Source organism: Rana temporaria, chromosome 6 (assembly GCF_905171775.1).
Source record: "Rana temporaria chromosome 6, aRanTem1.1, whole genome shotgun sequence".
Classification (NCBI taxonomy): Eukaryota; Metazoa; Chordata; class Amphibia; order Anura; family Ranidae; genus Rana; species Rana temporaria.
Window position 1 is genome coordinate 66966983 of NC_053494.1, and position 21611 is coordinate 66988593.

General features: G+C 41.6%; 1 protein-coding gene across 1 annotated transcript in view; it reads left to right on the forward strand.

Moving 5' to 3' along the window:
• Positions 1-21611, forward strand: part of MYH11 (myosin heavy chain 11) — a 149435-nt gene that overhangs the window by 74944 nt on the left and 52880 nt on the right. Inside the window, 7 exon segments of the mRNA XM_040356919.1 lie at positions 14674-14847; positions 14936-15109; positions 18314-18428; positions 19082-19275; positions 19400-19521; positions 19680-19749; positions 21430-21590. Of these exon segments, the coding sequence (XP_040212853.1) occupies positions 14674-14847; positions 14936-15109; positions 18314-18428; positions 19082-19275; positions 19400-19521; positions 19680-19749; positions 21430-21590 (1010 nt within the window).

Sequence of the window (21611 nt, forward strand, 5' to 3'; positions counted from 1 at the left end):
AGACATTTATTTCCAAACTTGTTTTAAAACCGTCCGCTCAAATCCTGTCCGAACGTACATGTTTGGTGGTGAGTACACAAAACCAACGTACAAAAACCCCGCGCATGCTCAGACTAAATGAGGCCACGGGAGCGCTCGTTCAGGTAAAACTCACGTTTCTTTGGGATATGGCACATTCGTCAATAGAAAGATTAATTCTAGCAATAGAACACTGAAGCAAAACACACAATAACCAATGCTTGATGCCGTCGTTTTATTCATTCTTCTCTTGCTATAACTAATCAGTTATTTAGCTCATGTTATTTCAACTGAGTTGTTCCATACTGAAAAGTGACATTTGTTAGCTGTGATGTAGTAAGATTTTTGCAAACTTTTATTGGCCCGACGTATCATATTTTTAGTGGTCCTCCACATTTCATTTTTTTTGCTTTTAATGTTTAATGGTTATCTTTCCCACTTTCTTTAGGTGTTTATAGTTATGTCACCATTTAGAATATTTTAATAGGAAATAGTTTTGATTTAGCTTTTGTTTGTATATTTAACATGATTTTGTTGAAGGTTGTTTAAATTGTCTACCATGTTGGCACACCAAATGACCCCCCCCCCCCCCCCACATGAGTTAGTGAATATTTTAGATTAATCATTTTATTTGTTTGTAATGTTTGATGCCTAAAATAATACCCACAGTATTACAAACAATAGGCACGTTTTTCAAATCAACAAAAAGGCTTTTATTTGAGCAAATTATAAAAAGGATCAAAAACAGAATGGCAGCACTTGAACAGCTAGCAACATACATGCAAACTTGCATTTGAAACATGGTGAAGGATAAACTAGCCAACCTCAGGAAGCACACTAAATAAAATCTGAAGCAGCAGCACATAACCAAAGGAACCCAAGCTGTGGTAGTCCAAACAAGATGCCATTTGTGGGGGATCAAATGGAAGGCAGGGCATCAACGTCTCCTCTTCCTTGCAACCTTCCTTCCAGGCTGCCTTCCAGCGGGTCTTCCCTGGGCCCTTGCAGGTGGGGATGATGTGGCAGCAGGAGAATGGTGTTCAGCAAGCCGGGCCGGGTCACATAGCCCAGTGTCTGGGGTCAGCAGCTCCCTCTGCATCCACCAAAGGGCCTGGTTGATCACGCCCTTTGCCAGTTGCCTCTGCTCCTCCGTGCCTTGATTCAGGTCATGTGCCACGGAGGCACTGTAGGCCTCAGTGGGGTTGAGGGGGGCCCTCATGATGGCACTCGCCTCCCTAATCATTTGGAGGCTGGCTTCCTCCACTGCCCCCAATTTCTTCTTACGGCCTGGTGGCCTAATATAAAGGGGAGGAGCCTGGCTGGTGGTGCTTGTCCTGGGGAGCTGCTGAACGCCACTGGGCCCGGCCTCCTCCTGGCTGCCACTGACCCCTTCGGCCTGGCTGTCAGTGAGGAGAGGATCTGCCACCTCCTGGCTGGTCTCTTCTTCCTGTGTAAAAAAAAGGGACATGTTGTAATATATTTAGGAATATACTCACTCACATTTTCATGCTTGAATCTTATTTTTTGCCTTGAATTTAAACTTGAAAACAGACTCACCCTCTGACCCCTGCAGTTGTCATCCCTGACACCTATTTGTTTGCCCACGATTTTAGATTTTTACTTCCCAGCTTGTATTTTATTAACCAATATCAAGTCAAGAATCAAACAATAATTAATATTATTACATAAATAGTTATGAAACTACTATACCTCATCATCGTAGAGGCGCAGATCTGCCTCTCTGTCAGCCAGGCCCTCTTCATCTGACTCTGCAGGGCTGTGGTGATCTTGGGAAGTCCCGCTGGGAGGTAGCGTGGAGGAAAGGTTGGGATTCAGACTCGACATTGATGGCCTGCCTTCCAGTTGATCCCGCAAAAATGACATCTGGTTGTAATACCACAGCTTGGGTTCCTTTGGTGGTCTTGCTGCTGCTCCAGATCTTAGCTGTTTTTGGTGAGCTTTGTACGCTCTCCTATATGTGCCCCTGAGGTTGGCAAGTTTATCCTTCACCATGTTGGCACTGCATTCTGGCACCCATGTCCTCATGTATGCTGCTAGCTGTTCAAGTGCTGCCGCTCGTACGTCCTTATTGTGGTAATGGTCCTGCTTTGAATCCCACAGGATGGGCATTTCCCGAAATTTATCCAGCAAATGCTGGATAATGTCTTGGCTCTGCAGGAGATCCATTGTGAAATAAATTTTTTTTTTTTTTTATTCTAGATTGAAAAAATGAAAAGAAACCAAAAACACAATTAAAAAAAGCCTCAGCATTTACATTGATAGAATATGTTGTTAAAAAAGTAGTACCTATATAGAAATACAAACACAGTGTCTCTTGTTTAGAAAATGCTGGCCAGCTCTGCCCCATTGGTTGGTTTTAGCTAACATTTTTTTTTAACATGCCGCCCCTTTGGTTACATTGCAGGAAATAATATAAATCTACAACCATACACAATTATTACAAATGACAGCATTCATCAAGGCACTATTGCATGTGTAGATATCCTGCCCCTCAGCATTGATTACATGAAAGAAACTTCCTAATGACCTCTGTCCAACCAACACAGAACAATACTTGGCCTGATCTGAATACACCCTACATAATTACTAATGAGTCACAGCATTTTTGATCTCTCTATTTTGTGATGTCTACAAAAGCATTTGGGTACGAAAATCACATTCTGGTATCCAAGAGACATAATAGCTTAATAAAACTGTGCAACCAACAGACCAAACCCCCATCCCATTGCTCTACATTTTAGAGCCCGCTGCTGATCCCATGTTTAAATTTCTTACCTGCCTCTCTCACAATCCTCGTTTCTTCCGCTCGCTGAATTAACACGTAACCTACGTAATCACGTCAAGCGCCTTTTATACACTCCGCGTATGTATGAAACGCCGCCCTCGTCACCTTTGCCATGCCCCTAATCAATTGAAAAAGTAAATATGGCGTTAACTGTGTAGGTTCTGGAATCGCGCGAATATTCTCCGCGTAACCTACGTCAATACGTTGTTGGCATTCGCGACACTCCGCATATGCAATAATCCCCGCCCTCATCTCCGCCCCTGACGGGACATTTCCTCGTTTCCACGCCCCTAATCTCTGTGGGAAGGAAAGATGGCGATGTCACACGAGCGGGCACGGAGCTCTCATGGCGCAAGTGAAGGGACAGAGGCTGGACCGTCCCGATCCAGGCCTAAAAGATATAAAGCCACTAATATGGCGTTAGAAGAAATGGTGGAGTTGGTTTACATCATGAGGAGGAAGGATTATGATGGTGAATGTGGGCCCTACAAAACACCGAACCGTAGGAAGTCACACATAATGGACAAGGTGGCAAGGAGAATGAGGAGAATGTTTGGTGTCACCAGGTCAAAGGAGCAACTACGGAAGCGTTGGTCCGATTTAAAATTGAGGGAGCCACATCACATGAAGAAGATCCTCAAAATTCTGCGTAAAAGTAAGTCCATATTATTTAAGGGGGGGGGGAATGTCTGCAATAATGTGTTGACATGTATTTTTTCACATCTGCCTCCTTGGCCTGCTTTTACTTTTGAACATGTGTAGATACTGTATTGTGTTTATGTCAAATAACAACCTTAAACAAATTTGGTGAAATAGTAAACACGCGTAATATGACATTGTTTCGCAAAAATGTGACGTTACTCCAGGAACAACACACCTGGACATGGCTGACTGGCCCCAAACTTGGTTTTCCAACATTGTTGACTAGCAAAATCACAGAAATTAAATTGAGTGAATGTGACAGGCAAACAAGATTCATTCTCCAAAATGCAAATAAAGCTGATGTTTTAACATCTTGAAATGCAAAGCACCTGTGTCTCAAAAATCAAAGTATATTTATTTGGAGGGTCGACGAGAATTAATGTTTTGGGGGGACATCCATTTGTGTCACTTCTTTGCAAAAAAGGGGCAGCATCAGAGCTTGGCCTAGAACTACGCCAAAAATGGAGGATTGCTGAAAGAAAAAACAACCAAAAATCATCATAAATGTATCGTCTATGCAATGTGTGCGATTTATGATATCCAATATCAGTGTGCTGATGAGTATACCTTTTGTTTTTTATTATTTCTTATAGGGGAAAGAAGACGCCAGCAATTGGAGGAGGCAGAGAGGGCCAGACACCCGGAAAATCAAACACCTCCACATGTTGAGCAGGAGGAGGCTGGGGAAGGAAGAGAGGAGGATGTGGAAGGAGAAGAGGATGTGGAAGGAGAAGAGGATGTGGAAGGAGAAGAGGATGTGGAAGGAGAAGAGGATGTGGAAGGAGAAGAGGATGTGGAAGGAGAAGAGGAAGGAAGAAAGGAGGAAGGAAGAGAGGAGGAAGAAGTTATTTTGGACTTAGAATTTATATCAGATGAAGGGCAAGTGGCGGAAGAACAATTTGGCGAATTGCAAGAAGGTGGATTGATGGATGAAGGAGGAGTCGAAGATGATGGGGAGGTGGTGGAAGAAGGAGGAGTGATAGAAGATGATGGGGAGGTGGTGGAAGAAGGAGGAGTGATAGAAGATGAAGAAATTGGGGATGTGGAAATTATCAGGCCATCAGGTCAGTGTCACCCCTATATTAATAGGGCCAAACATATGCAGATAGGCTGGAAATTATTTACATATTTTGAATGCCAATTTGTTTCTTTTTAGGGGATCAAGATGGAGTAGCACATTTTTCACGTGCAAGTGCTTCTATCATTGTACAGCAACTAATGGAGTGCAGCACGGAAATGGACATTATGCAGGAAAGGATGCTAGTCATGGAGCAGAATGTGCGAAATGTCATTTCAGAGTGTAGCACGGAAATGGAGAACATGCGACAAAGGATGCTAGTCATCAACCAAAATTACAAAAATATCATGGACATGATGGGCCGTGTCAAAGACTGAACCACAGAAGCCCATCCCCCGCCCATCCCCCGCCCACAAAACCCTTTTTAATTTTTGTACTTTATAATACGCCAAAATTTCTAAATGCACACACAGTGTGCCAATATGTGCTATCTGCCATCACAGACTATCTATTGTCTGTGCTTTGTGGGTACAAACCCCTCCTCGATCCTCAAGTAGTTGAGAGGAAGGGTTTGCTCCCACAAAACACAGACATTGATCACCCATGATGTCAGATAGCACATGTGGCCATTTGTCTGTTTAACCAATGACATTTGGCGAGTTTTCACTGAATGTGTGCATTTAGAAATTTTGGCGTGTTCCAGTGTGAAAGCACACCATCCATATGACTGACTGCTGTTCTTTTTTTAAATTTTTGTTTGGTGTTGATCTTTTTTGGTTTGTAAATGTTTCCAGTTTCAGATCACAAAACGAACAATAAATCTCACCTAAAGAAAGAAGTTAACTAATTTTAGAAAAAAACAAAAAAATTTTTGTGTTGTGTTAAAATCTTGTTTAAAAAATTAGACACAAACAAATGACAAGCCCAAAAATTCTTGCGTATAGTTTCAGTGAAATTATTGTTACATTGTGTTTCGATCATTATTATTGATAATCACTGTCAATAAAGACCAAAAAATAAATAATTAAAAGCCAATATTTTGTCTCAAGAATTTGCAGGAAATGTGTTCTGCCTAAAAATACACATTTCTTGTTAAAAAATGACTAAAATAAAAAAAAAAAATGAGACATCAAAAGCAGAAAAAAGAGTGGCTTCTTATTTATAGACTGAATACCCAGTTTGTAGATGAGTGAATAATGTGCAAATGTGGTTAGTTAATACATCTGAGTAAGTAAATCTGGCACTAGAAGTGCACTATTTTTGGAGATAACCTGGAAGACAGAAAAATAGAGAAAAAGCAGTAATGACAAACAACTGTATAAAGTCCAATGGTCTAATTATTTATTAGTTGTGAGAATATTCCTTTCTTTTGGGGGCCGAATTAGAAAGAAATATGATCTGGCATAGCAATGGCCCCCCGACCCATGAAGTACTCAACATATTTGTCGCGTACCTCACGAGCAGATTGGGGGGCCAAGCCAGCGCGACCAGTGTCCAGGCCAGGAATGTTCTCTGAGGGTAGTCCTGCCTCAGAGCCCATGGGGGCTAGGTACGTCTGGGAGTGCCTGCGTAGAAAATTGTGCAAAATGCAGCAGGCAAATATAACGGTGTTCAATTTATATTCCGCCAAATGTATCGATGTCAGGAACAGGCGGAACCGGTTGCTGAGGATCCCAAAGGCATTCTCGACTACCCTCCGAGCCCTGGACAACCGAAAATTAAACACACTCCTCTCTGAGGTGAGGGTCCTCTGGGGAAAAGGCCGCATTAGGTGAGGTCCAAGGCCAAAAGCCTCGTCCGCTAGGAACACAAACGGAAGTCCTTCCACATTATCTTCATCTGGTGGCAATGCCAGACCACCAGTTTGGAGACGATCATAGAAATCAGTCCGTGCGAACACTCCCCCATCTGACATCCGGCCGTTCTTCCCCACGTCCACATAGAGAAACTCATACTGTGCCGACACCACCGCCATCAACACTATACTATGATAACCCTTGTAATTATAATAGTAGGACCCCGAGTGGGGTGGGGGCACAATGCGGACGTGTTTCCCATCTATTGCTCCACCGCAGTTAGGAAAATCCCACCGCTCGGCAAATTGGGAAGCCACAGACTGCCATTCCTGTGGTGTGGAGGGTAGCTGTGGGGACAAACAAAAAAAGAGATTTAGTACTTTGGCACATAAACATTGCAAACATAATCCTACAAGCATCCTTGTGCAACTTTACAATTTTTAAATAGCATTTGCAAATTTTGAAGGGAGAATTTCGGGGCACAAATATATAGGGCCACTTAATTAATAACAGACTCCACAGCCCTCTGATGGGGACAAAAACACTTTGAAGGGGGGGTGGGGGGTGTTTAAACTGTTTTTAGAAAACCAAAAAAATTAAAATAAAGTGGCATGGTGGGGGTTGGCCCGAAGATAGCATGCTGGACAGGTTAATATTGGGTAAGATCAAAATATGCAGGTAGGCCAAAATAAAAAGAACATGTAAAAGCTGATATCAACATGCATAGTGAGAAAAGGGAACGTTTAGTTAAACACACAGCATATCTGGGAAATAAAATAAAAAGTTAGTTTGCCACATTATTAAAGACACATTGTGAGGTTAAAATGAGGAAACTTACCTTCATATACTCCTCGTGCATAACTTTAATGATGGCAGCACACGTGTCCGGTATGATGACCCCAAGCGCCTGCGGAGAGATGCCTGTCGAGAACTTGAGGTCCTGCAGGCTCCTCCCAGTCGCCAGGTACCGCAACGTGGCAATAAGCCTCTGCTCGGCCGTGATGGCTTGGCGCATCACAGTGTCCTGCCTCGTGATATAGGGGGACAGAAGATCCAGCAGACTGTTGAATACGGGGTCCGTCATGCGGAGAAAATTCCTATAGTCATTAGGATTATTCTCCTGGATTTCCCTAAGCAGAGGCATATGTGAGAACTGGTCACGCTGGCGCAACCAATTCTTGGTCCAGAAACGCCTCCGCCCCCTGTTTCTGGCCAAAGTACTGGAATAATGAACATATCCAGCAGCCATCCCATAAACAGCACCAACTCGCGAAAATTGACGCTGCTGCTCCATCATGGCTTCAAACCGGCCGGCTGGTCAGTCAAGAACACACTCCAACAGAAAGCACAATCAAATCCAGCGGTACCTGCAAAGAACGCACGACACACAGATACGAACGCACAGTACGAATCTGCTAAGCAGAACGAACTGCACGCCTGTACCCGAATGCCAACTACGTACCCACAAGCACACGCACTGAACGAGAAAATACTACCTGCTAAAGCCTGGAGACCGAGAAGCGCGAATCAGCTCTAACCAAACCTTCACTAACACGAGCAAAGCCGTAACTAGCAAAAGCGGAACAGAGGGCGTCGCCATTGACTTTGGCCTTTCCCTTTATAGTGACGTCAAACGTGGATTACGTGCACGCGTTCAGGTCCGCAGGGAAATATCGTCCGCTGGTGTGTACAAGCCAGCGGGCCAAATGAAAAAACAGCCTTGTACGCCGGAAACAGCCCGTCGGACATTTCGAACGGACATGTTTGCTCGTGAGTACTCGGCCTGAAAGGTTTCAGAATGTGGATACCATGCTCACTGTTCATATATCCCAATGCATGGTTAACACTTAAAGGACAACACTTCAAAGGCATTTTAAGCTAGTCCTGTACAAGAAATGTTGATCTGATTTATTGAACTACAGAACAATCCCCTTATGTTATGGAGATGATAGGAAGGGAGGTTTTCTGTAGTCCATCAGGAGAGAACTGGGCTGAGCTGACAACACTGTTAGTGTTTCACTGCAGCATAGACATGTACTGTCATCTCAAACAGGAAATTAGTATCTGATTGAGTTTATTCCAGGATCTACCAGTACATTTCTGTATGATCAGCATTTTAAAGGAATAAACCTTAAAACGTACATCAAGTCAAAATGAAAAAATATATATATTTCATACATGCACATTTCCCAAGTTGTATCCATTTAAACATGCTGCAAATATAAAAAAATGTTGATGTGTCAGAAATATAGGGCCAGATTCACAAAGCAGATGCGCCGACTTAACTCGAGATGAGCGGCGTAATTGAAATTTGCGCCGCGCGTATTTTTGCGCCTGATCCTCAAAACGAGATACGCCTGAAATCCAGGTTTTTCCGTCCTACCTAAAATAATTACACCGGCGCTTCTTCGCACGCAAAATACGCTAGACACGCCGCTGTTTTGATAGGCAAAGATGCAAATGAGGGAGATAAGGCGATCCACAAAATTAAGTGTGTGCGGCGTAGATTACGCCCTGTGCGCTTCTGTTAGTTTCATGGTGTAAAATTACACTTTATAAAAGGTGCCCTAATTTTACACAAGCCGTGTAAAGGTCAGCTAAAGCAACACCATTAAGGAAGAGCTGAGCACACACACTTGCAGGACAACAATCTGTATGCCAACATGCCAGGGGCATCCATGGTCATAACTATACTAGTGACATTAGTAACCGAGGGTACCCCCTCTTCTGAGGGAACAGCAGTCAGGAGATGCCTCGCAGAATGCATCTTTGCACAGTAAACACACACATTAATCATGTCACAATGAGAATGCATGAATGCACACCACTGTGGTCCCTAGCACAGTCACATCACATGCACATCTAATTGGATTAGATCAAAGTACCCCCAATGGTACTTGGGAGCAGTAACGCCCCTCCACGGCTCCAATTATGTCACTGTGCATTCATACACCATTCACATGGACCTGGGATCACTTCTCCCTGGTCCTGGGGATCCCTACCAAAACTGAGGGTGACACCCTTATTTAATCAGGAATGCCACCCCCACATTCACACATCATTCACACACATTAAACAAATCATAAGTACAGTATACTAAAAAAATAAATAAAAATAAAAAATCAAAAGTACCCCCACAAATTAACGGCGGCGGCGTAAGCTACGCCTGGGCCGCCCACGGCCACGGCCAACCAGAGAAGCCTCCTGGGGGGGGGTGAGCAGGGGAAGGAGGATCATCCTGGGGGGGTGGGTGAGCAGGGGAAGGAGGATCATCCTGGGGGGGTGGGTGAGCAGGGGAAGGAGGAGCCTCCCCTGGTGACTGTCCTCTTGCTGGCCTGCCCTCCAAAGCCACTGCTATCCTGGTCAGACAGAGTGAGGGCAGCCGTATTGGCCTGGACAGCCCGGGTATTGTCCTGGACAGCCTGGGTCAGGGCACTCACCTCCTGGGCCACGCCTGTTGTGGCGGTCTGCAGGTCACAAATGCATGTGATGACCGCCAAGGAGTTTGTGGCCACATCAGTGAGTGACTCCTTAATTGAACCCAGGCTGGCCTCCATCTGGGTCAGAGTCTGTTTGATCTGACCCAGATTGCGGGTCTGCCGGGCATTGTCCCTCTGCAGATTGGCCGGCAGACGCTCGGCCACCCCCCTGGTCTCATGGGTCGCCATCCTGCCTGCAGCTGAGGCTTGTGGCCTGGGAGGAGGGGAGAGAGAGACCCTTGTTGGTTGAGGCCTGTTGGGGGAGGAGTGGGAGGGGCTACCCCTGATGGTGGCCTGACTGCTGCCAGCCTCAGGGGTAGCCTCAAGGGTCAACAAATCCGAGGCCAAAAGGACTTGCCTGGCAATGTCCATATCTTCATCCTCAGCCTCCCCCCCTCATCCTCCTCCCCCTCAACCTCCTCATGAGGGGAGGTGTGGCCACTCCCCTCCCCTGGGGACTCCTGCCCTTCTTGGGACTCTTCTGCAGCCTGTTGTCCAGGGGATGGTGCAGCAGCCTGGCCTGATGGCCCAGCAACCTCCTGGCCTGATGGCCCAGCAATCTCCTGGCCATCTGTGGAGGACACAAAACAATCACAGGTTGGAGGATCCACACACTTGGCACATCTTCCCTTCCCCCACCCACACATGCTAATCACCAGATAGAAAAACCCAAAACTTACCTGTCCTCACAGGAGAATCAGATTGATAGCCAGGCAGGCCCACCACCTGCTGTGGGTGGAAACACCGGGCCACTGCCCATTCCTCCTCACTCAGCCTGACGGGGCAGGGTGGGCCTCCTCCAGTGCCCGTGGCATGGGCATTGATCTTGGCCATCTTGTCACGGACCAGGATCTTAAGATCGTTTATCTTCTTTTGTATCCCACTGGGGGTCCTCGTCTCCCCCCCCGCCGCATTGATCTGATCCGTGATTTTCTGGATGATCTCCTTCCTCTTGGCCGGGGAGGTGTTCCGGCTCTCAGGGCCATGCAAATAACGCCCATATCGGGCGAGGGCCCTAGCAAGAATCTGCTTCTCTGTGGTAGAAAAATTAAGCTTCCTGCGCTTCGGTGCCATAACACCCACAACAAACACAAATACTCACACAACAAACAAACAAAAATACTCACACAACAAACAAACAAAAATACTCACACAACAAACAAACACAAAAATCAAAGCACACAAGCAGACAGCTAATACAAATTCAAAAACAAACTCCGAAAAAACAAACAGAAAATACACTCAGAAAAAAAACAATCAGAAAAAACAAACAAAAAATACAATCAGAAAAAACACACAACTACTACACTCTACTACTCCTCCAAATCTTTTAACTAACACGAAACTCACCAACACACACCAACAGATGACAGAGCAGAAGCAACTTGCTCTAGGAAGGGGAACACAGGGATGTACTTTTGCAAGGGAAGTGTGTTTGTCTGGGTCTATTTATACACAGGGTGATTCTCAATCTAAGTACGCTTGGCCTTTTTCCTATCTCACTGATTGCACCGAGCCAAGTTCTGCACATGCCCAGTGAGGTGCAGATTTGTGCGCGCATGCGCAGTATGGCCGGCCCTTCATTTGCATGGGGTCACGGCTCATTACAATGGAGCACGCCCACTTCCTTCCCACTTGCAATAACCCCGCCTTACGCCTCGGGATTTAAGTTACGCTTGCGCAATTTGGAGCGCAAATGCGCTGTGGATACGGCACTTACGACACAAAATTAAGGCGCCGTAACTTAAATGAAATATGTTTTGAGTAACTTAATTTGCGCCGCTGTTTGTGAATCTGGCCCCTAGTGTGCTCTGCCTCCTACCTTCCCCAATGACATGACAACACAGTTCTGAATTTCTAAGTTATCAGCTCACAAGATTTCTGGAAAAATTAACAGGTAGATTTTACTTATTAAACAGATATGACAAAACACTATTGGTATATTTAGCATTCCAAAAGGGGGCAGATTTAATACATCCATTATTAGGGTTTACACACACTTTTAGAAAAATGTGCCTGTATTGCAAATATTTACTAAATATATTTTATCTTTGTCCATTTATGCGCTTTAATATTATGCTCATAAAACAACAAAATGGCTCCAATAAAATACATTATGCGTTATAATTTACGCTAAATTCACACGGGCATAATAGTTTTTTCTGATTCCATTACACATTCCTGTTCCAAGTTCCTGTGTAATGATCTGTAATTATTTGCGTAAAAATAATATTTTTTTTTTTCGATACCTGCATCTGGCATACGTGCATACATATTTTCTCAGATGAAGATTTTTGGATCTTATATTACAGATCTCAACACTGTGTATGTTTATGTACCTGTGTAAAGGACTCAACTGAAAACAATCCAGCTGCATTTATACAGTATGTAAATGCATTTTTATTGGGCATATAAATGAGGCCTAATGAGGGTATAAATATTGTAGCTGAACTGGAAGACATTAATTACCTACAAAAATGTGGACTGATTTGCTTTATATGTCAGACCATAGTCACAGCCATGAACTGCAACACATTCTTTATGTAATAGACTAAAAAAAACACAGTCATACACATGGGGAGGTTGATTTTCCAAAGACAAATATACTGTGCACTGCAAGTGCACTTTAAGTGCATTTTCTTTAGATCTGAGGGGAAGCTCTGAAATGAGGGGGAGCTGCTGGTTTCTATCAATACAATCATGTACAAACAAAAATGCTGTTTTTTTATTTTCCTTGTATGTGATTGAGTATTCCTTGCAAAGTTTTACATATTGTATCTGATCAATAGAGGAAACACCGCTCTCCTTAGAAATTAGCTCCCAGGGGATGGAGCAAAATGCATCAGGGACGTGGTTTGGTGGTGACTTGTAGGCTGAGGTTGCTATTCACTTTTATGATGCATTGGGCTGGTTGGGAGTACAGCATTTCCTCTATTGATGCTTGAGCACTCTCTGGATGAGAACATTGACATGCCGTCACCCTGCTTCTGTGGATCCAAGGAGGACATTTCTCCTCAGCTGCGAGCGGCGATCTAGGTCTTTATTCTCTATCTGTTACTATAAATCCTCTTGCTAATAAAGTGGTTCCAAAGACAGAAGTTTTTTTTTATTTTTTTTAGCTTAACCATTTAAGCCCCGGACCTTTAGTCTGCTAAATGCCCAGGCCAGGTTTTGCGATTCGGCACTGCGTCGCTTTAACAGACAATTGCGCGGTCGTGCGACTTGGCTCCCAAACAAAATTGGCGTCCTTTTTTCCCCACAAATAGAGCTTTCTTTTGGTGGTATTTGATCACCTCTGCGGTTTTTATTTTTTGCGCTAAAACAAAAATAGAGCGACAATTTTGAAAAAAATGCAATATTTTTTAGTTTTTGCTGTAATAAATATCCCCCAAAAACATATATAACATTTGTTTTCCTCAGTTTAGGCCGATACGTATTCTTCTACCTATTTTTGGTAAAAAAAAATCGCAATAAGCGTTTATCGATTGGTTTGCGCAAAATTTATAGCGTTTACAAAATAGGGGATATTTTTATTGCATTTTTATAAAAAAAACATTTTTTACTACTAATGGCGGTGATTAGCGATTTTTTTCGTGACTGCGACATTATGGCAGACACTTCGGACAATTTTGACACATTTTTGGGACCATTGTCATTTTCACAGCAAAAAATGCATTTAAATTGCATTCTTTATTGTGAAAATGACAGTTGCAGTTTGGGAGTTAACCACAGGGGGCGCTGAACGTGTCTTCACCTAGTGTGTGTTTACAACTGTAGGGGGGTGTGGCTGTAGGTCTGATGTCATCGATTGTGTCTCCCCTATAAAAGGGATGACACGATCGATGCGCCGCCACAGTGAAGCACGGGGAAGCCGTGTTTACATACGGCTCTCCCCGTTCTTCAGCTCTGGGGAGCGATCGCGACGGAGCTGCTATAAACGAATAGCCGCGCCGTCGTCCCGGATCGCTCCCCGAGGTAAGCCACCCGCCGCACGCAGCGGGGGTCCCGATCGGACCCCCGACCCGCGGAAAGGCAAGGACGTATATACACGCCCATCTGCCTGTCCGTGCCATTTTGCGGACGTAAATAGTCGTGCGGCGGGCGTTAAGTGGTTAATGCATTCTATGCATTAAGGTAAAAAACCTTTTGGGTGCAGGTCCTTCCACCAACCCCCCTTATACTTACCTGAGCCCCATTTTGTTCCAGCAATGTGCATGAGAGCAGCGGCTCTCCTGGGTCTCTCTATTCTCAATGGCTCACACAGCAGCCAGTGAGCCAATGAGGAGAGAGCAGGGGTGGGGCCACTTACAAAAAGACTTTGAAAAATGCACATATAAAATCTCTTTCTCAGCCAGCTCACCATTATTTAAACTTTTGCGGCGCCGGTGTGACATCACGGACTTGGCTCCTCCCTCCTAGACGCATTGCATCCCCCTTTTGGACTTCTTCATAAGGACCAAACCCTAAATAACCTAAATTAATTTACCTATTCATGTGTCAGGTGTGTTGAATATGTAGACGAATGTTAGACTTTGTCATAGCACCAAATTAAATTACAACCTTTAGAATCACTTTAAGTTGCTGTGTAATGAAAGCTGATTAGGTATGAAAACAACACCACAACACACAGAAATAGATGCTATGGCCCTGCTACATTAAGATGGTGACTAGAAGACCCTGTTATTGCTACTGATGCAAATGCATTTAGTTTACCCATGATGCCTTTTGTTCACTTGGGAATCGTTTCTTTTAAAAAGGCAAAACAATTTAGATATGAATAGTTACATAAATGAACTATTTGTGTATACTGTATATATGAGCTGCATCCAACTTAATTGTGCTTTTATCTTTCAGGTCAACTCATTTGAGCAGTTATGCATCAACTATACCAATGAAAAACTTCAACAGTTGTTCAACCACACTATGTTCATTCTGGAGCAAGAGGAATATCAAAGAGAGGGCATTGAATGGAACTTCATTGATTTTGGTCTTGATCTGCAGCCATGCATTGAGCTCATCGAAAGACCTGTAAGCTAATAATAAATATATATTATATACAGTAACATGTAATATAGCTTGTTTGGGTCTATACCAGTTTGTTTTTGTCTTTCTGAAGAACAACCCACCTGGTGTCTTGGCCCTTCTTGATGAAGAATGCTGGTTCCCTAAGGCAACTGATGTCTCATTTGTTGAAAAACTAATTCAGGAACAAGGAAACCACCTGAAATTTCAAAAACTGAAGCAGCTGAAGGATAAAACCATATTTACCCTTCTTCACTATGCAGGAAAGGTATGTGTTGGGTTCTTTTGAATCTATTAAAAATAATAACAAAATGTGAAAATCGATATCCAAAAGAGGAAAATGAATATTAAATATATAAATTAAGCATGTATGAAGTGAAAAAAGTCCATAGTGATGATCCACCAGTGCTGAAGAATTCACAAATAGTGACAATCCCTCCACCATAGGTCTCTCTAGGTACTCTCACCTTTCGGCATGGACCCCTGAATCACCAGGAAGTCATGCAAAGCAGATAAACCAAAGATCAAATGCCTCAAAGTAAATCTTCCAAATATTGCTTAGGACTCCACAGAGAACAATCTCCCTTAAACTTAGCAGGCGATGCAGGTATGCAAAAAAAAAAAAGGAAGAATCTAAGTGCTCTCCGCTTTGAATAAAACAAGCATTTATTTAAAAAATAGCACAGGGTACTCACATAGCGGCCGAACCAAACAGCATAAAGTAATCACATGTGGACTGTGTAGCAGCGGGTGACGTTATATGTAGCTGCCTCCCCCGTACGCGTTGCGTTCTAAACGGCACTTCCTCAGAGGGGCGTGGCTACGGTGTCACCCATTCATTTTAATATAGACGGCTGTTACTATGGTGACAAGCCGAGGCTCAACAACAATAGGCGGGATGAAGCGGCATATTGCTGTGGCAGCCGACATAGGAGAAAGACTGACAGTGCCTTTCAGCTTGCACAATTAGTAAAAACAAATAAGTTTAATAAAGTAAAATTAAAAAAATATATATGCATTATCTCATAATACTCTTAAATATAGAGAAACAACCATAATATAGAATATAAAACCTCTAGTAATTACTAAAGATTCTATCGCCATCATGTGGCTAAAATACAGTATAGCTCCAATATAAAATTCCTAAAAGTTTACAGCAACATATGAAACATCACCCGATGCTATTTTACAAAAAGCAGTCCACTAATTATTACATGATTAACAAACAGATTATCAGAAAAATATCAGAAGAGACAAAAATTATATAACGGTATATAATTAAATAAATAATCGGTACCAAATAATATATTAAATATTATGGAAATACTAATATATAAAAAATAATAAAAAATCATTTTTATTTATCAGAAATAAAACAGTTCAAATCAAAGTCAACATTTAACCCATCAGGGCTAAGAACTTTGGTCTCTACTATCCAGTGGGACTCACGCTGACTGATTTGACGCATATAATTTCCACCCCTACAGTGACGGTCTACCCTCTCAATCCCCCAAAACTTCAGACATTTGGGGTCTCTATTGTGGTGTTGTCGAAAATGTCTAGAGACACTGTGTGTACATAACCCTCTTTTAATGTTGTTCACATGTTCGCCAATCCGTACTCCCATGGGTCTTGAGGTTTGGCCTATATACTGGAGTCCGCAATCGCACTCCATCATATAGACCACGCCAACAGTACCACATGTGATACGATTCCTAATAGTGTACGTTTTTTGAGTAGAAAAGGAAGTTAATTCTTTAAGTTTTTCCCTGTTAAATTTACATTGCTTACACGCTTGACAGCGTCCACAGGCATAAAACCCTGAAAGGAAAGAAAATATTATATTTTCCTTAAACATGGGTGGATCAATGGCCCCTGGGGCAATTACATCTCTTAAGGTGGGTGCCTTTTTGTAAATAAAAAGAGGATGTGGAGGAAGAACAGCTCCCAGAACCTTATCTTTCCTTAATACATCCCGGTGTTTACCTACTATTTTTTCAAACTGTTTGTGTTGGATATTATAATCCAAAACAATTTTGAATTCAAATTTATCTTCCTTTTCTTTTTTGGAACCTGAAATTAGGTCAGTTCTATTCAGAGAACCGACTTTTACTATTTCATTCCGGATACTCTACTTATCATATATTTTTTGCTGAAATCTGTCAGCCAGAATATCGGATTGTGCTAAAAAGTCAGCTTTGGAAGTGCAATTCCTTCTGAGACGAATGAACTGTCCCCTAGGAATATTACACAACCAACTTTTATGATGGCAGCTATCCAACGGAATATAACCGTTTCTATCAGAAGGTTTAAAGTGATTACGTGTTTTGAAAATGTCCACATCTCTATAAATCTCCAAATCGAGATACACGATTTTCTGAGAATCGATGTTCCACGAAAGTGAGATGTTATTTTGGTTAGTATTTAACTTCTGTAAAAACAAATGCAGACTACACATATCACCTTCCCAAATCATGACTAAATCGTCAATGTACCGCCTGTAGCATTTTAATTGATGTGGGGGATCTTTAAAAACACTTTCCTCCTCCCACAGTGCCATAAATAAATTTGCAACGCTGGGGGCAAATTTAGCCCCCATTGTGACGCCCATGATTTGCAAATAAAAATTCTTATTATACCAAAAGTAATTTTAGTTAAACAGAATTCTAAACATTGTAATAGGAATTTCCTATGTTTATTAGATAGATCGGTCTGTGCTAAAGCCTACTTCACCGCAGAGATAGCATCCGAATGACTGATGATGGTATACAGTGAGCTTACATCTGCGGTGACAAGTAGACTATTAGGCAAACGCGGAATATCACCCAAAATTTAAATAAATTATTTTGTGTCTCTAAGGAAAGATTTAGTCCCTGAGGCTATGGGTTTTAGAAAAAAAATCTATATATTGGCCTAATCTGGCCGAGACCGAATCTATACCATTAACTATAGGCCGCCCTGGTGACCGCAATGGATTCTTGTGAACCTTTGGCAAAATCTATATTTTAGGCATTTTACAAGCACTTGGGTTTAAGTAGTCGGCCTCTTTCTTGGATAGAATTTTACGTTTAAAACCTTTATGGACTAAGGTACCTAAATAATTTTTGAAATAAAAAATCAGATCACTTTTTAATAATTGGTAAGTACTAGTGTCCCCCAGGAGACGACTCATTTTTTTTTATATGATTTGCCACTATAATTTTGTGTTATTCTAATAGTGTTCAGCTTGCATACGGGGGGTTTGGTTATTAATATTTCTGCGCTGATTGCACTTTTTGCTTTTTATCTTTTGAATCTATGTTCCTACTTCTGCTTCTATATTTTGTCACTTGTTAAAAAAGGTAAAGTAAAAAGATCATTGTAATTTTATCTTAGAAATAAATAACCTATTTTTGTAATACGTACAGATATTATATAATGCTAGTAAAAAAAGAAGTCTACTGATACTACAAAATTTTTCTTTATTCTTCAGGTGGACTATGATGCCACTAATTGGTTGACCAAAAATATGGACCCCCTGAATGACAATGTAACTTCATTACTGAACCAGTCATCTGATAAATTTGTTGGAGACCTATGGAAAGATGGTAATAAATTATTTGTTTTGTTAGCAATCATTATTCTGCGTAAATATAATTATAATGTGTTTTATAATGATATCGGTTGGTGCATGGCAATACATAGTAGAGACATGATGACATGTAACATTCTCTTCTGATCAGGGGAGGATTGCTGAGGCAGGCTGTTGCTAGACAAAAGGTCTTAGGTGTATACAATATATTGAATTTGGAAATCATCTGATCTCTGACAGTTTTGTTTTATCAGAATGGAGCACAAACATGCAGGTACCTGTTAGACAGGTATAAATGTTTATCTACTGAGGAGGCAAGCCTGGTGCCAGCCTTCTTGAGAGTAACTGGATAAACATGTCTCTTAGCATCTGAAAAAGTGCCAGCAGACATAGCAGCTGTAGGTCATAATTCCCTGTATTAGAAACAATCATCAACTTTCCAAATGTAATTTTAAGTCACTTTCATTTCACCTTTTCATTGGAGCTCTGAAGAGAGTGGTAGCAATTTGAAAAGTTGTAAGATTAAGATTAGGATAGAAGCAGCCACATCTTACTTTTCTACTTTTTAGCCTATGCCCTAAAGCTTGTTCAGGTTTTCATATTTATTTTTAAATAAAATTAGTTAGCAGAGTCATATGTCTTTAAAGATAAGATGTTTTATAATTCTAGTTGATCGTATTGTGGGATTGGACCAGGTGGCAAAAATGACCGAAAGCTCCTTACCGAGTGCTTCCAAGACCAAAAAAGGCATGTTCCGTACAGTCGGCCAACTTTATAAAGAGCAGCTAACCAAGCTGATGACAACACTGAGAAATACAAGCCCTAACTTTGTCCGTTGTATTATTCCAAATCATGAAAAACGGGTAAGTGAATTTTTTTTTTTTTTAAGAATTGTTAAAAAATATTAAAGCACCAGTAACAAAAGGTAACAAAAAAAATCTTCTGGGAAATAACTCACAATTTTAAGCTTATTTTTTATTTCACTAGTCAGGAAAACTTGATGCCCACCTTGTGCTGGAACAGTTGAGGTGCAATGGTGTCTTGGAAGGAATCAGAATTTGCCGTCAAGGATTCCCGAATAGAATTGTCTTCCAGGAGTTCCGTCAAAGGTAAGATTTGTTAGCGTGACAACAGGATTAAAAAATAGATTAAAAACTAGAAGAAAATAATGGTAACAAATAAAACTTTTCTCATGTTTTAGATCCTATTAGACTACAAAATAAGCCACTGCATTAAATTATTATTATTATTTATTTTTTTATCACAGATATGAAATTCTTGCTGCTGGTGCTATTCCAAAGGGCTTTATGGATGGCAAACAGGCCTGCATACTTATGGTAATATAAAAAAAAAAAAACATTAATGTAATAGATTTTCACCTTGCTTCTTAACATTACACATATATAGTCACGGGCAGACAATTAAATATCACATTTAGAAGCCAGGCCTACCTTTTAAATAGCTAGGGGACATGTGTCTCCAGTAACAATTAAAGAGGCTTAGAAGTTAGGTTTGGGCTAATACTTTTAAAACTCATTGGTAACCTGACTCAGATTTTTTGAGATTAACCTATGTCATTAAACAAACATTTTTACCCTGTATTAAAAAAAATTGTTTGGTTACTGCATGTATTATTGACCATTAGATGAAGAGGGAATCCTGTGCAGGTCTGGATCTAGTTTTTGTTCTGTCCATCTTGCGCATACCATCCGACTACATTGGTAACATACTATGGTCCCAGCATATCTTCAAGCTCTTCCAGGAGCAGCTCTCTTGTGTTTGCTGAAGTTAGGGGTGGCAGGTAGAACACTATTTGTGACATTGTCAGTGGTAATTAACTTTATAGAGAGGCCTCTAAACAGTAAAACATCATAGTTTGGATTTACTGCCCTACTGAGAGGCAGTAAATGAGGAAATTAATGGAATAGGGTATTACTACCCTTAATGAACATATGCAGTATAACCTTAACTATGTGGCCTATCATAGTGTGTGTGGCCTGACATACAGTGTGCTGTAAAACACTTTTTCTTTCTTCCTCCTCATTTCAAATATTCTATTGGGTCATGTGTTACTTCATGGCCTTGGAATATCAATTGGTTATGTATACAGTATATTCAAGACTCTGTAGCCCTATATAGGGGTCAGCTGTGGTAAATATATGCACTAGCAAGATAAACTGTATAAATCAGATATTTATCCTATGATACAAAAATACATTAGTTATTTTTGTGATTAATAATAAAAAATTGTGTATAAGGCCGCGTGCACACGGTCGGTCAAAACCGATGAAAACGGACTGAAGGACCCTTTCATCGGACCAAACCGACCGTGTGTGGGCCCCATCGGTCAGTTATCCTTCGGTCAAAAAATGTAGAACTTGCTTTAAAATTGAACCGATGGACGCCTAACCGATAGGTCAAAACCGACTGTTAGTATGCAAAAGCATTGGTTAAAAATCCATGCATGCTCAGAATCAAGTCGACGCATGCTTGGAAGTATTGAACTTTGTTTTTTTCAGCACGTTGTTGTGTTTTACGTCAACGCATTCTGACCCGATCTGTTATTTAACCTATGGTGTGTAGGCACATCAGACCATCAGTCAGCTTCATCGGTTCGGACCGTTCTCATCGGATGGACAGACCGTGTGTACGCGGCCTAACAGATTTCATATGTTGTATATTGTGGGGCGCATTGTAATTATTCTTTGCAATAAAAGTTTGCTGTTTTTACATATTACCTTATATGTAAAAACAGCAAACTTTTATTGCAAAGAATAATTACAATGCGCCCCACAATATACAACATATGAAATCTGTTAGGCCGCGTACACACGGTCTGTCCATCTGTTGAGAACGGTCCGAACCGATGAAGCTGACTGTATTATGTATTTTCCTGAATCACTTTTAGTATATTGCCACTCTAAAATATCTTGTGTTTTGTTTGATAGGTCAGTGATTGATATATTCTAATGAAAAAATGGTGTGTTACAATGTTTGTGAAATGTCTTTCTTTTTAGATGAAATCCTTAGAGCTTGACACTAATTTATTCAGGATTGGTCAAAGTAAAATATTCTTCAGGACAGGTGTCCTCGCCCACCTGGAAGAAGAAAGAGACTTAAAGATAACAGATATTATTATTGCATTCCAAGCTCAAAGCCGTGGTTACCTTGCAAGAAAGTGAGTGACGCTGAGATATGG